Raw genomic sequence first — 14,334 nt, 5'->3', positions numbered from 1 at the left:
TTGTTATAAAAAATATTACCCAGACTTTTATGAGAGAAGCACTCCTGTTATGTGAGCTAAACTGGAGGTAATTTCATAATCATTTAAATACAATGATTTGTTTGGATAAAGGATATTTTAAATGCAGGGAGTAAAGAGTAAACGTTTGCTTTTTGCCCAAAATGTATTATTGTGAAGCACTTTACATAGCTTTAGTAAACACCATAAAGATCCTTTTCAACCTGTTAGTTTATTCATAATGCACATGTTGGCCTAGTAGAATCATTAATGCCCACTGGAAGAAGGCTGATAAAAACATTTTAAAAAAGTAAAAGAACAATGTGTGTTCAGAAATGACATGAATAACTTTAAATAACCTGCTGTAAAACAAGTTTTAGAGCCGCACTTTTCCCTGTTGTCTGCCCGTCAACAAGTGATGACGCTCAAATTCTAGCCAATCACAGCTCATCACAATTCTCTGAGCTCCTCTACTGGCTGTACCCTCGCTTTATTACTCAGGGACTTCCCGCAGTTCTTTCACCTTTCTTAGGAATCTGTCTGCCTGAACTTCCCTATTTTGTCAGACCATTAATCTGACTGATTTGCCGGACCTTCTCCAGTTTGTCGCTTTGAGGAGAAACATCCAGGACAGATGGACAACTCTCCAGAAGGAGCTCCCCTGGCCAGAGGCAGTCTGGCCGGCAGTGAAGATGCCCTGATTCTCCCTGCAGCACCTGCCAGGTGAGAGAGGAAACTAATCCGCACATTCAAAGTCCGATCAACAGGTGTTGGATCAGTTTTAGCTCTAAACTTGAGTATTTACATAGACCTACTCTGCACTTCGAAATCTGTGCTAATAAAGTTCCTCTTTTTTAGAAGTTCCCATTTGGTATTTAACTTGAAAATTTTAGTTACTACACTTCACGTCAATGTGTATGACGTAGAAATAACAGTTGTTTAAAGTTGGCTCACATTATTAAATGGGATGGGTAAAAAAGCTGCAATCATTTGTTTTATTGTTATTATTTTTACATAGCCCATAAATCCTTGTTGTAGGCCTAATATTTAATAACCTTTACTTGGACATTTTCTTTGCCTAAAGCAGGATTTGCCTGGTTACTGGTGATACTTGGTTCATAATAAACTTCAGAGAAGGCATTGCTAATATAAGTCTTTGAGTGGTCATAGAGTTTAACAATCTCTAATGTAGGAGACGAACATTTTTTTTATGTTGGAGTTATCAGTTTTTAAATGATGATTTACTTAAATCATTGTCTTTTAGGATGGACTTGAAAAAGCATATAAAGAGAAATGCCTCTTTAGAAATAATGTTATCCTTTGGCCACAGCTTTTCTTAATGAATGACAAAAACATTTACCAACTCTAAATACAGACAAAAATAAAAACAGAAAAAGTAAAGGCAGGCGTACTTCCCTACATCAGGGAAAGAAGTCTGCCTGGTAACAAGTGATACTCGTCCACTATTGGCTGATTACGTAAAGGTTCGTGTTTATTTTCTCAGAATTTTGATGGTGTATTGTTGAAAGAAATATTACTTATAACTTAAACGTACATTATCAAGGTTGTTGATTTACGTAGAGACTTAGACTGAACTTTATTGATCCTTTTGGGATGACTCCCTTAAGGAAATTTAGGACACATATATTACATATTACATATTTAGCACTGTTCATAAGTGTGGATTTGGCTTTACCATGTAATCCCCTTTCCCACTCATCGTGTTAAATAAACACTTTTCCTTTTTATTACTCTGTCTGTTAGGAGCTCCAACAGTCGTGCTTTCAAGATTGCTGGCCTGACCACCCTGGCATGTTTGCTGCTGGCCAGTCAGGTCTTCACCGCCTACATGGTGTTCAACCAGAAGCAGCAGATCCACACACTGCAGAAGTCCTCTGAGAAATTGGGGAGACAGCTGACCCGCTCGTCAAATGGTAAAAGGAAGCACAAGAGTCTCAATAGTCATTCAAGAAGATGGTCTAAATAAAACTGCTTTAAATAAAAAGTGGTTTTTGACAGAAATGAGTTGAAAGGGAAGTGAGAGAGTGTGTGTCTACCTGCTGACTCAAAAGGGGGAAATCAGCTGTATGCTTTACCTGCATCCTTTTTAATTTCCTCTTCTTGTGGTTTTTTTTTTTTTTTTGGTAAAGATTTTTGTAATTTTACTTAACTTGTGGAGCTTCACAACTTCCTTATGCAATGTGTGAATTTAAATCATGTACTTGAGCAACAACAAATTCAAAATTTTTTGTTTTTGGAAATTTTTTTTTAGATGTTATAGTTTCCCATATTTAAGTTTTTTGTTTGAATTCTCGTTTTTTTTCTCTTTTTTTGCCTTTTTAATAAGTCGTGTCTCCAGTGAAACTGCAAATGCCCATGAACAGCCTCCCTCTGATGATGGACTATGTCTCAGATGACGCTCCCAAGTCAGCCAAGACACCACTGACCGTAGGTTTTTACTTGCCTCTTTGAGATGTCCTGGATGAGGTTAAATGAAATCAACATGAAGAAATATTTGTTTTCCCTCTGGATAGAAACTGCAGGACGCTGTTATGAGTGTGGAGAAACAGGTGAAAGATCTCATGCAGGTACGTAGTACGTGGCATACTGTTAGTCTAGTCCTCATGGTGATGTCATTATTTTGTCTCTAAGCTCTGATCGTGTTTTGAGCAGGACTCCCAGCTGCCTCAGTTTAACGAGACCTTCCTGGACAACCTGCACGGCTTGAAGAAGGAGATGAATGACAGCGAGTGGAAGGTACAGCATAAACACTGACATGAAAACTAAAAAGGTAAATAGAAAATAGTGAAATTAAAATGGTAATTTTTGCCAAACTTTTTGCCCTGTGCAGAGCTTTGAGTCTTGGATGCGTTATTGGTTGATCTTCCAGATGGCCCAGCAGAAGCCTGTTGCTCCAACCTCTCAGACAGGTTACTTCAACTTGTTCCTTTTAACATTTCTGTGTTAACCGATGTTCTTACTCTGACTCATGCTGGTGCAGAAAAGGCTGGGTTTTTTTCCAGTTCAAGCAGATAGTTATCATGTCATTGATTCCTTTCATTTTCCTTTTGTTTTTTTATTGGTGCGATAATGTGACAAACTGGTGAGATATACATGACAAACAAAGTACAAAAACAAGGAGAAGGGATTTAGACAATACAAAACAGAAAAGACATCGGACAACAGTTGCAAAATACAATAGAAAATAAGTAAATGAGTTCATGCAAAATAATGAGATTTCAACTGACAACTACTAGCACAGATAATACAAAATACACAAGATATAATAATCATAAAAAATATAAATTAAAAAGTCAAAAGAGCAATAGGGATAGAATGAAAGGGAAGGGGAAGGTGTTTTATGAGGTTGAGTTGAGAGGGAGAATGGGAGAGTGATCAGTGTGTGTTGAATGTGTTGAGGTGTGTATTCCAAATGTGTTGTGAGAGTTTGTGTATGGATTATGTTACAAGGTTTATTGTCTGCGGGAATTTGTGGTGCTTGGGATCCTTTTTTGTTGTTTTGAGGATGTTCGTCGTATGGAGGAACAGGGCGATTCCTTTCACTTTGTAACCAGTGTGGCAACGATCTCTACTCCCTCAGCGCCTGTGATCGAGAGCAAATGCCAGTTGGAGATGGCAGCTAAGACCGGCAAGCTTGGTGACTACCGTCCCCAGTGTGACGAGCAGGGCAAATACAAGCCCATGCAGTGCTGGTTTGCCACCGGCTACTGCTGGTGTGTGGATGACTCTGGCAAAGCTGTTGAGGGCACCACAGTGAGAGGCCGCGCCGACTGTCAGAAAGGTAGAACACAGAGATTAACATTAATGTTTTTAATGCAATTCTCAAATAGACGACAGAAAAAACCAAGCTGCTTCACGTTTCATGTCCACTTCAGGTGCAGCTCCTCGCCGTGCCATGATGTCCCCGCTGCTGATGCAGAAGACCATCAGCTTAGATGGTGAGTGACTCATTTTAGGTTTTGTATGTTTTGAGGGTTTTTTTTTTTTTTGGTGTGGACAGATGCTAAATTAAACCTGCTGTGTTTTTGTGTTTTTTTACAGATCAGTGAAACAGCTGAAGCATCAAGCTTTCATCAAGCAATCTCTGCAGACATGATAATCAGTTCTTTTAGACGCTGAATACTTTGCTGTAATTGTTATCAGTTATCAGTCCATGTAACCCGTTGATTTTAAACCATTTTGCTGGCTCTTAGGAATCAAATCAATAGAGGACTGTTACAATGTATCGCTAATCTTTAAAAAAAAAATTCCATATATAACTAAGTACATTTAGGGTGTTATAAACAATGTATGCTGAATATTCAAATAATCAAGCTAATTTGAAAATATGTGAGACACACATCATTGGGGTCTGTGTTCAGCTTTTTTTGGTAGCATTTGTTCCAAGGAGAACTGACAGAGCCGTTCAGGGTGATTCTGAGTAATGGGCGCGGCTTTTGTGAAACAGATTGAGCTTAATGATTTTTTTAAGATGTAGTCAGTGTTGGGTTTGTGGACCACAAACAACCCAGCTTAATAACCCCATGGTAAAGTATTTCTTTTTTTTCTTTTAAAGTAAATATACAAGGAAAAGACTTTTCTAAAAAGATTTCTGAATAAGCTTGTTTGCTTCGCTCTACATCGGGTTCACATCTTTGATGAATAGAAGATTTGCTTTATATGATGATCTTCACAACTTGAATAAACAAGTTCAAAAAACTCTCTTTCTGTGTCATGGAATGAACACGTCTTATAACATTTATGATAAGACAAGGCAGTACGTTTTGTCTTGCTGACAAAGGAAGGAATTGAAGACAATTAATCATCACTCACATTATGGACTAAAGGAGAACATTTCATAAACCCACTTGACCATCGCACCCAGTCAGTCATACATTTGAAGCATTTTCAATGGAACATAGATCAACCTTCAGCTATTTTTCTCATGACTTTCTCTTTTCTCATGCATAATGAGATACTGTGATCATCTTCAGGGAGAGACTGTCCATGAACTGGCACTCAATCCAGTCTAAATGGAGGCAAAGCATAGGCAATAAATAATAAGCTATGTAACACGCTGCTGTTAAAAAGCTTGTTGATTAACTCGACTGATAAAAAGGCTAATATTCAAAAGGGTTATTTGAAGCCATCAGGACAGTTGTTTAATGACTAAACTTCCTTAGAAAGAAGGGAAAGGTGGGGAGGTCAATTGATCCACTATCACTGGTATACAGACATAGCTGCACTAAAGCAAAAACACATGTTGCTTAATATTGTTATTGCACTTCTATACTGTGAGATTTATGTTTTTATTGGTACATGACTCAAGGGCGCCTTTCCTCAGGTGTACTACATTCTTCACTCAATAGGCTGCATTGCTTGCTAGTGTATGAGAAACATGCCAGAGTTGCTGTGTGAAGCTATGTGTATAAATATTGTGTATTAAGACACTTCCCTCAGACCAAGAGACTATTTAACATTTACACCAAGAACTAATGTACAGCAACATATAAGTGAAAATGAAAAATAAAAAAGATATATATCTTAGGATATCCACAGAGCATTAAATGGAAAGCTATTTCTGTACAAATACTATGGTGAATGTATCTGTTTTAAATTTAAACTTAAATGTGTTCGTCTGTTTCTCTGAGACTGCAGTGATGGAGGACTTACTTTGAGCTGATTATTGAATAATGACTCGAGGATTATAGTGAGATAGGACAGTTTAGAAACTAATAGTCATTCAGGTCATTTTTATCACCACCCTTGTGTAATAGTACTACATTAGCACATTTCCAGACTAGAGGAAAAATTCCAGTTGTAATGAAAAGAGGACATTTTGTCTGTAAACATACAGGTACATCAATGGAAACATAATTTACCTTAAAATACTATTAACTGATGGGGATTTAGTTTAATAAAGGTAATTATTTACAGCTGATAACTTGCTTATAAAGGTGGCCTTATTAGAAAGTAATAGGACTAAATTGACTGAGATGAGATTACGCTAATTGTCTTTATCTCAACAGGTTGAATTCATTTAAGAAATGTAAGAAATTCAAACTAATCTGATCTCTTTCTATTAAATGAAGTAAATGACAAATAGAGATTTATGGAAGTGTTTCATTTTGTCTCATAACTGTCGTGTGTTATCTTCAGTTGCTCCCTTTCTGTCCATCGTCGTAACTTTACCCTGATCACCTGCACAAGTGAAAGCAGATTCTGCCTCATTAATATTTCAGCGTGCTGTCGTAATGTGTCCATCTGACCCAGGGACTACATTACACAAATGCAAGGAACAACTAACATGAGTGCACATGTAAGTATATTTTCTTTACAATCATGTTTGCTTAGCACATTAAAACAGTTTGGAGTAATGACCAGTTAACGTGTTTCTCTAGTTGTGTGACAGAGCTGAAACAGTAAGAGTGGGACTTGTTCTCACTGTAATCCCAGGTAAAGCAGCAAGGAGCAAAATTGTTAAATCTCTAAGTTTGCTTTGCCCTCCCCAGGCGATTTGTATAAGTTTGTATTTTTTATGCACAGAGGGTGAGGACTGTGTGGTTATTAGCGAAGACAGACGTGGTGTAGACTACAAATCCGGAAGGGATGAGGTAAAACATTTGAATTCATGTCTTGCTTCAATCAAAAAACTTTCTCTAAACTTTCAATGTGATTATGTGTTTTTCAATGTAGGAAGCAAAGTCCTTCTTCTTTAACCAAGTTGTGACTGTGGAAAACATTCAGGTACAAAAGGGCCTCCAAAATTGACTTCTACTAATGTTAGACAAATTGATACCAAGTATACCAATGTTGTATATTAGTGCTGATCTCAACTGAGACTCTTTGTATCGTTTTTCATCAATAAACCCTTAAATAACTTAACACTTCAAGTCTGAATCTGGGAGTATATTTCTGCAGAGTTTGGGCCCTGAGCTCCTGCAGCCTCTTAATGAGGCCGTATCCAGTGGTTATAATGGAGCATTGCTGATAAGTGGAGCCTCTGCAGACAAGATTTCCTCTGTGATTGACCATGCTATCTATAAACAGGTGAGGCCAAACACATCACTTAAAAAGTAAAATTGGATTTACTTCCATTTTTTTCTCTCCATCAATCCGACTCTTTCTCTCCTTCAGGTCCTTGAAAACCTGTTTAGTGATAGGATATCTAAACCAAACGAGGACTTGTTCATCTCTGTGTCATTCCTTCAGGTTTGTCCTTCTATTTAACAGCATAAACAGAAATCATACTGAACACAATATGGTGCAGGATAACATCTGTTGTTTGCCAATGTCAGTTTTATCCAGATGGCAGCGCTGTGGATGTCCTCAACCCTAACAGGCAGACTTTAAAAGTTGTAAAACATCCAGTCCTTGGAAGGTGAGTCAAGATCTTGACCTCAAAAATATCAGTACCGTTTGCACACTTGAATCCTATGAGTACAAATTAGTGTATGAAATGTTTGGCAAATGATGTCTTTGTCTTTTTTCTCAGCCTCGTAGCAGGTTTGTGTGAGGTATGTGTGCGTTCGGCAGGAGAAGCCTACACTCTGTATGAAACCTGCAGGGACTCACTGAAGGCAAATGCAGGCTTCATTTCCAGCAGGTAGATCAGACAAACTCTGACCATGTAATCCATTAACTGCATTACCTTAAAGGATTCATTACAGGGGTTGATCAAAATAGAGCTAATTGTCTTACTGTCACATTAGTGATCCTCTGGTAACGCAGTAATCTCTGTCGTACACAGTGTTATTATCGTTCCTTTCCCTGGCTCTATTTTATTAATGAATAGGCTTTTTATTGTCTCTCCATGTAGGTGCAGTTCCTTGTTCTCAGTGGCTGTCGAGTGGAAACTTCATCCAGAGAAGGAGGAGTCAGAGGTCTGTCGCAGTAGACTGCAGCTGTTCAGCCTGGCGGGGGGAGCCAGCAGGACTGACCTTCGAGGGTCAGTTTTCTACTCAATTACAGAAAGCAATCTATAAATGCAAAGGATATAAGACACTGTTCTGACTGTTGGTTACATCTAGATGGGGTTATGTTGCTCTCGCTAGTCAAGCATAACAATCAAATAAAAGAGTACATCTGTTTTCCTTATAATACACTACTTTATTATAAAGTAGGGTGGGGGCGGCAGTAGCTGAGTCCGTAGGATTAGGGTTGAGAACCAGAGGGTCGCCGGCTCTAGTCCTGGTGAGGACTATAATATGGAAGTTGGTCTGGTAGCTAAGGAGATGACAGGGCACTCCTCGAGTATTGCCGAAGTGCCATTGAACAATGAATTGAACCCCTGTGCGCTCCCTGTGTAGCAGTGTGTAGCAGACCTGTGTGTGAGAAGCATGTCTCTATTAACAGAATCTAAAACCAGAGTTTCCTGGGATTAATAAAGGATATAATATATATATATATATTTTTAATCCTGGTGATTTAAAGTTTAGTGGCCATGTCATTATGAAAGGTGCAGGTTGTTATTGAAACATTTCAGGAATTTCTGTTTGAGGAAAAAAAAAAAAAAAGACAGTAAGAGGATTTCTGTCAAAACATAAAACAGTAATGTAGTCGAAGATAGCATACACGGTATGCGATTAATATTTGGTAATAGTTTAATATACACTCCAGAGTCAGCCCACTGGTGAAGATTTTAGACCAAACCGAATGTCAAGCAACACCAAGTGACAAGCTCCTCCCCTTCCTGCTTCATGAAGCCCTGACTGGAAGCAGCAGGACTGTCCTCATATACTGCATCCATCCAAAAGGCAAGTGTTTTCAAGTGGGCAACTTTCCCATAATCCTCTAAGCAAAGCCATAAATTCCTGTTCTTTTCAGGCCTGCTAGATGACGAGACCCCAGCTGCTTTAGCTTTGGCCCAGAAAGCAAGAAGCCTGGTTACCAAGATGAGGATTTGTTCCTGGTGTCCAAGGGCAACTGAGGAAAAGATCAGAGATGACATCATGGAGCTGAGAGCTTTGATTGTGTCACAGGGGCCAAATGAAGGTCACAATAACTACAGCATGGCAGAGCTGGTCCAAAACCTGCAGGTAGTTCATTAGACGAACACTGAATATTTCTGTCTTTCCAAATTCTGCAGGGGCTTTTTGAGTTCGTAGCCGAATTACATTCTGTGATCTCTGCAACAGATTGTAAAAAACCAGTCATGGGAGAAGCGAAGGGATGAGTCAAAGAAGATAAAAAGCAAATCACAGGTGACTTAGTAAATGTTTTATTCCTCCACAGGAAATTTAAAAAAATGATAATGGACGTGTGTTCCCAGCATAATGAATCAAGTCGTGTTTTTCTTTGATTTGGCAGAGTGGCCAGACAATGGAGAGCAAAAGGCACAGCAGTGATTATTCTAGAGAGAGTACAGACACCATGAAATATTTACAAGACCAGCTGAAACAAGAGATAAAGGAACATATCAGAGGTAACTTGTTTTGTCCAATTAAATATTTTCAAGCTGCACTAATGAGGGGAAGTGAATAACATTGCGTGTGCTTGTTATATTCACAGAAGGTAAAAGTAATAAAGAGAAGGTCCAGGAGAGAGTCACAAGAATCCAGCATCTGAGGGAGTCTATCAGGGAGGAGAAACTAAAGCACCTGGCTGATACAGAGAAATCTGACCTACGTCAACATGTAACACACTCAAATTAACTCCTTTCATTTTAAATGGTATTTTATACCAATCAATCTGATTGGATAAAGTGTTTAAGAGGCTTAGTTGATACTCTGTGCGATTGATGACTGCAAGAGCAGCCAAATTAAGACACATATTTTTCCCCAATGAAATGCTCAGTCTTATTTAGAGTACAACAAAGCGCAGGAGCAGAGGAGGCAACTTAAGGAGCACCATGGGAGATTAATTCAGGAGGAGTTGGAGAAGATGGAGAGAGACTTGGCACAGGAGCAGCTACCAGTGAGCTAATGAGATACACTGTTGTTTAACATTATTCAGTTTGTGATCTATCTTAGCTGAGAATGCTGAGTCAGGTTAAATTAATGCAAGTGTGGATTTATGGTGGGCAGCAGAAAACCCCTGCATCTGCAACTTCATTCTGTTTTTTCCTTGTTTTTTCTTTTTGTGTGGTTGCATGCATACACGTGCTATAGGCGGAGGACCCCAAGAGAGAGCTGTTGGTGCTGAGTAGAGAGCGACAGGTCCTGGTGCTGCAGATAGAGGCCCTGCGCGCTGAGGCCCAGCAGGCTGAGAAGGACCTGCAGACTGAAAATGACAGGCACCAAACAGAGCTGCATTGTCTGAGAGAGGAGAGTCTGCAGGTCGGGTGCACACTTTATATTATTTCACATTCTCGTTTCATCACTTTGTTATAACAGAAGGACTTTCTGCTTTTCTAAATGCAGGAAAGTGAAAGCCTTTACATGAGTTATATGTACTTATCATACAGGATTTTGAAGCTTTATACCAAAAGGGAAACCGCAGGTGGCTGACATTTAAGGAAGTGAATAAACTTTAATGAAACACAATGACCCAACCTTCTTTTTTAACATCACTCACTTTTTCTATGCCATGTAACCTCTTGTAGGTGTTCAGAGTGTTTCACCAGGTCAGTGAAGAGCAGAGGAAGATGTCAGAGGGCAGATACAGAGACATGCTGCTGGAGGCGGTGCAGGATGCAGTCTACCTGTCGGCTCAGAACCAGCAGCTGCAGGCGGACAACAAAGAACTCCGTAAAGGTGAGTGTGTAAGTTCCTCAACCTTCAAAAGACGGCTGGCATGATTTGTTTTTACAAACAAAACTCACATCAAGTCTTGCTTCTAATGATAAGACAGAAAGGACGTGATTCGAACTGATTCACCTCCAATCAGCATTTTAATCGTTTTTTTTTTTCTGTAACAGCAATGGCAGAGCTGAAGGATACTCTAGCTGTGAGAGGAGACCCTACGGCAAAACTGGCAACCCAACAATAATGAATATTTGACAAAGAGATGTTCATTCCACAGGGTGCTTTATGTTAAATCACTCGAAACGAAACCATTTCTTTTCATGGCTCATTTTCACTCATTCAGTATTGTTTGTGCTTTAGATGGTGAATGTGGTGTGTGTGTGTGTGTGTGCTGTCATTCATGTAAACTGTATATGCACTGAAGCTGTTATACATCTATGATTTATACTCCGCAACTAAAGATAGTTAACCCAAGTTAAAGTTTTACCATTTATTGGTTTTAATTTGCACACTGTATAACACTTTGATTCTTTGACATTGTTCTCGGCATACGCTGTGATGCCATGATGACAATAGTAGCACTCCTCAGATGCTGTATGTTTTGATGCAGATTTAATGATCGCAACAATATATTTGAGTTGTCTTGCAGTCTAACAAAATTATTATTTAACCTCTAATGTATGATGTATAAAGTCTCATTAGGCATCACCCGACATGTCTTCACACATCACATGGTTAGAGATCGAACACAAGCGTTGTAATTTTAAAAGGCGGAAGAAAAAAAAAAGGCAAAAAAGTTAGAAACACATTTTTAACTCAAAACCCAGCAAACAGAAAATGTATATAGAATGTAATACTTTTTCATCAATGGTCTTATGGAAATTAAGTGTAATAAAGATAAGCTGCCAGTCCAATCATAGACACTGGGAGGAGGAAAAAAGGTGTGAGCTGCAGCCCCAAGATGCCCCAAGACAACAGAGCATTTACCAGCATGGAGCAGGAAATGACAAACAGTCTGGTGATCCCGCTGCCATGTTTGAGCACCACCGACATGAGAAGTCCGTTAGCTGCCTGTCCTGCTATGATGACCCAAACCAACCCGGAGTAACCCTCAAAAAAGCTTTTTTCATGTGCCACAGTAGAGAAGGAGGAGAGGCCATTGATGACCACACCAAACACATAGAGGTAAAGATTCTGCAGGCTGAGGGGCAGCGTCTGACTCTTCAGCACCCTCTCTGTGTAAACTGCTGCCAGGCCTGAAACGAAGCAGTACACCAGTACAAGGAAAAGACCCCATGCTGTGACGTGTAGCCTGGGACCTTCCTCAGCTTCAGCATTAACACGCTCTCCTAGATCTAGACTGCTGTAGGTGTGACACACTCCAGCAGCCATAAGGAGCCCCAGAGCGACCCACTGGACAAGCCTGATCCTTTTGCCAAGGCAGAGGGAGTACAGCAGGGCTGTGGAGGCAATTTTCAGATTTGACAGGACCTGGTATGAGCTTGGGTCCATGAAAGCCTGCATGAGAACTACCAGGTTGTTGTTAAGGGCATAGAGTAAGGCGGGGACCATGTAGGGGGCCACAAGAACTAGACGTTGAGGAGCCTGTAGGGCAGAAGTACCCCCAGTAAGAACAAGAGTCGCCAGAGAAATAAGTAGTTTGGTGAACTCCATCATGATGACACAGGATGAAGGATTGAAAGGGACTTGACCATCTACCTTGGTGAGACTGATGAGGGGGGCATGAGAGCCATAGATGAGGACCATCAGCCCAAAGAGGGCCCCCCATTGCATCCTTTTCAGCCAATGCCTCCTCGTCCTGGCAGAGGAAGTGGACCCCACATTTGGGATCACAATCATAATCAATTACGCAGAATAAATAACTTAACTCTAACAGCTGAACACCGGCCACAGTGCAAACAGACCTCAATGTTATCTAGCTATTGATCTGGACCATATGAATAAATACTATTTCTAGATTACTTTTTGCTACTTTCTCTGTATACGTTTTATAAGTAAACAATAACTGTATACAAGATCTGCATGAATATGTTTATGTTATAAGTACAAGCAATTTGCCAACTTTAAAAAACTGCTCCAGGCAGCAAAACTTCTCTATATATGAAATGTGATGGACCAAACCAATCTTTGTCTTCAAAAAAACTTACATTTTGTGCTGACATTGAAAAGATACGAGTTGAAATGAAACAGTATTAAAATGAACCTGAAACAAAAACAAGCCAGTCTTTTACTTTGTGTCCCCAGTGAGATTCCAGTTACAATATATCCGTAGTCCAGTGTACACAGATATCTCGAGGCCTTGTATCTTGACGCTTCTGACAAACCAGCCACTTGAGTGGTATTTCGTCCTCTTGTTCCAGTTAAATAACTGGCAGGGTTAGCAGTCGGTCCAAATTATTTTGGTCCTTTTTTCAAGTTGTTTATGAACTCTTTTAAGGTCCTTTCAATGTTAGGCACTTGATAGTTTTGTGCCGCATACATGCCAGTGATTGTTCCTAGCAGCACTCCCAGGAAGGCTGAGGATCGGAGCTTGGCCGCCACATAGCCAGCTAAACAGCCTTTCAGGAATGGAGATCCCAACACAGAGCCTCCCTGCAGTGCAAAATATAACACAGCTGTCAGCACAAAGTGAGGGGTACATCACATTGTCATCCAATCAACAACCAGAAATCAAGACTGAGTATAAAATAGTGTTTCTTCTTAAACTTGGTTGAAATGTTATCAGCACAAACAGGCTGGACTATGCTTAAAGAAAAACGGAATCTTAAAACCTCATTTACGCTCATCATGAGTTATCAGAGACACTAACTCACCTGAGGAATCCCCACTGACACTTCGTTTTCTACTCGTCTCTGGATTTCCTCCAGCTGGTTTTTGAGCTGAGTCAGATCTTTTAGCTGTTTCAAAGGATCCTACAATAAAACAAAATCAATGTTATATTCATTTACACAAACCAGTCCATGTCAGTAACATAACATCTAAATTTAATGCAAATCAAATCTTTAGGGAATTTTACAAACAATAACAGCTGTCTTTGGTGAAGTTTGTTGGTTATCTAATAGTAAAATAACTCTTCGTTTAAGGATTTCATAATCTCATTTAGAGGCGATCATCTGCTCCGTTCATTATTTTTTGAGCCGACAGCGACGGAGAAAATGCGTTTTTCTTATCCTCCTCTTTTATTGTCTATTATCTAATAAAACACAAATAATTAGTAAAGGCAGAGTAACTTACTCACCTTGTCATCCGCCATGTTTGCTTAGTGCGCTGATAAGTGATCAGCTCTTCATGTCTGATCCGGTCTCATCTTGTTTTCTTCTGCTCGATTAGCTTCGTCTGATATTTCAGTGACACCAATGTTAAATAAAAAATAAATCAATTAAAGTCGGATACAGGTATTAAGGTAACAGCTTGTACTTTGATATTGTTGCAGATCATGGTAATTCAATTTATTTTCACTTTTCCTGTCAGATGTGCGAAGGAAGAGACGAAGAAATGAAGCGTCTTAGACTTTAAATGATAACATAGATGAATTATTTAAGTTTCCTTAAGTGAATTCCAAAGTTCATACATGAAAAAGCCTTTAGAGCTGTATAATTTAATCACCTTACCAACGGATGTTACCAACATG

General features: G+C 39.4%; 4 protein-coding genes across 4 annotated transcripts; 2 read left to right on the top strand and 2 right to left on the bottom strand.

Moving 5' to 3' along the window:
• Positions 1-500: 500 nt before the first annotated feature.
• On the top strand, positions 501-4,359 carry cd74a (CD74 molecule, major histocompatibility complex, class II invariant chain a). The gene is made up of 9 exons (XM_079351631.1): positions 501-720; positions 1,762-1,931; positions 2,345-2,445; positions 2,532-2,585; positions 2,671-2,754; positions 2,849-2,927; positions 3,599-3,799; positions 3,894-3,956; positions 4,060-4,359. The coding sequence occupies exons 1-9, from the start codon at positions 632-634 to the stop codon at positions 4,065-4,067; spliced, it is 849 nt and encodes a 282-aa protein (XP_079207757.1). The 5' UTR covers positions 501-631; the 3' UTR covers positions 4,068-4,359.
• A 4,459-nt stretch (positions 4,360-8,818) lies between these two features.
• LOC306829649 (uncharacterized protein) lies at positions 8,819-10,953 on the top strand. Its single transcript, XM_079352760.1, has 8 exons — positions 8,819-9,035; positions 9,135-9,200; positions 9,307-9,421; positions 9,508-9,632; positions 9,793-9,912; positions 10,107-10,274; positions 10,541-10,691; positions 10,856-10,953. Exons 1-8 carry the CDS (start codon positions 8,892-8,894, stop codon positions 10,924-10,926), a joined length of 960 nt encoding a protein of 319 aa, XP_079208886.1. The 5' UTR covers positions 8,819-8,891; the 3' UTR covers positions 10,927-10,953.
• Positions 10,954-11,277: 324 nt separating this feature from the next.
• On the bottom strand, positions 11,278-12,594 carry LOC306828906 (putative UDP-sugar transporter protein SLC35A4). Its single transcript, XM_079351651.1, has one exon. The coding sequence runs from the start codon at positions 12,540-12,542 to the stop codon at positions 11,565-11,567; it is 978 nt and encodes a 325-aa protein (XP_079207777.1). The 5' UTR covers positions 12,543-12,594; the 3' UTR covers positions 11,278-11,564.
• A 128-nt stretch (positions 12,595-12,722) lies between these two features.
• Positions 12,723-14,057, bottom strand: LOC306828907 (SLC35A4 upstream microprotein-like). Its single transcript, XM_079351652.1, has 3 exons — positions 13,942-14,057; positions 13,517-13,615; positions 12,723-13,295 (listed from the first exon to the last, which is right to left on the bottom strand). The coding sequence occupies exons 1-3, from the start codon at positions 13,954-13,956 to the stop codon at positions 13,098-13,100; spliced, it is 312 nt and encodes a 103-aa protein (XP_079207778.1). The 5' UTR covers positions 13,957-14,057; the 3' UTR covers positions 12,723-13,097.
• Positions 14,058-14,334: the final 277 nt, after the last annotated feature.

This window comes from Symphodus melops (assembly GCF_947650265.1).
Source record: "Symphodus melops genome assembly, chromosome: 9".
Taxonomy (NCBI): Eukaryota; Metazoa; Chordata; class Actinopteri; order Labriformes; family Labridae; genus Symphodus; species Symphodus melops.
This window is presented reverse-complemented; position numbering and strand designations above follow the sequence as displayed.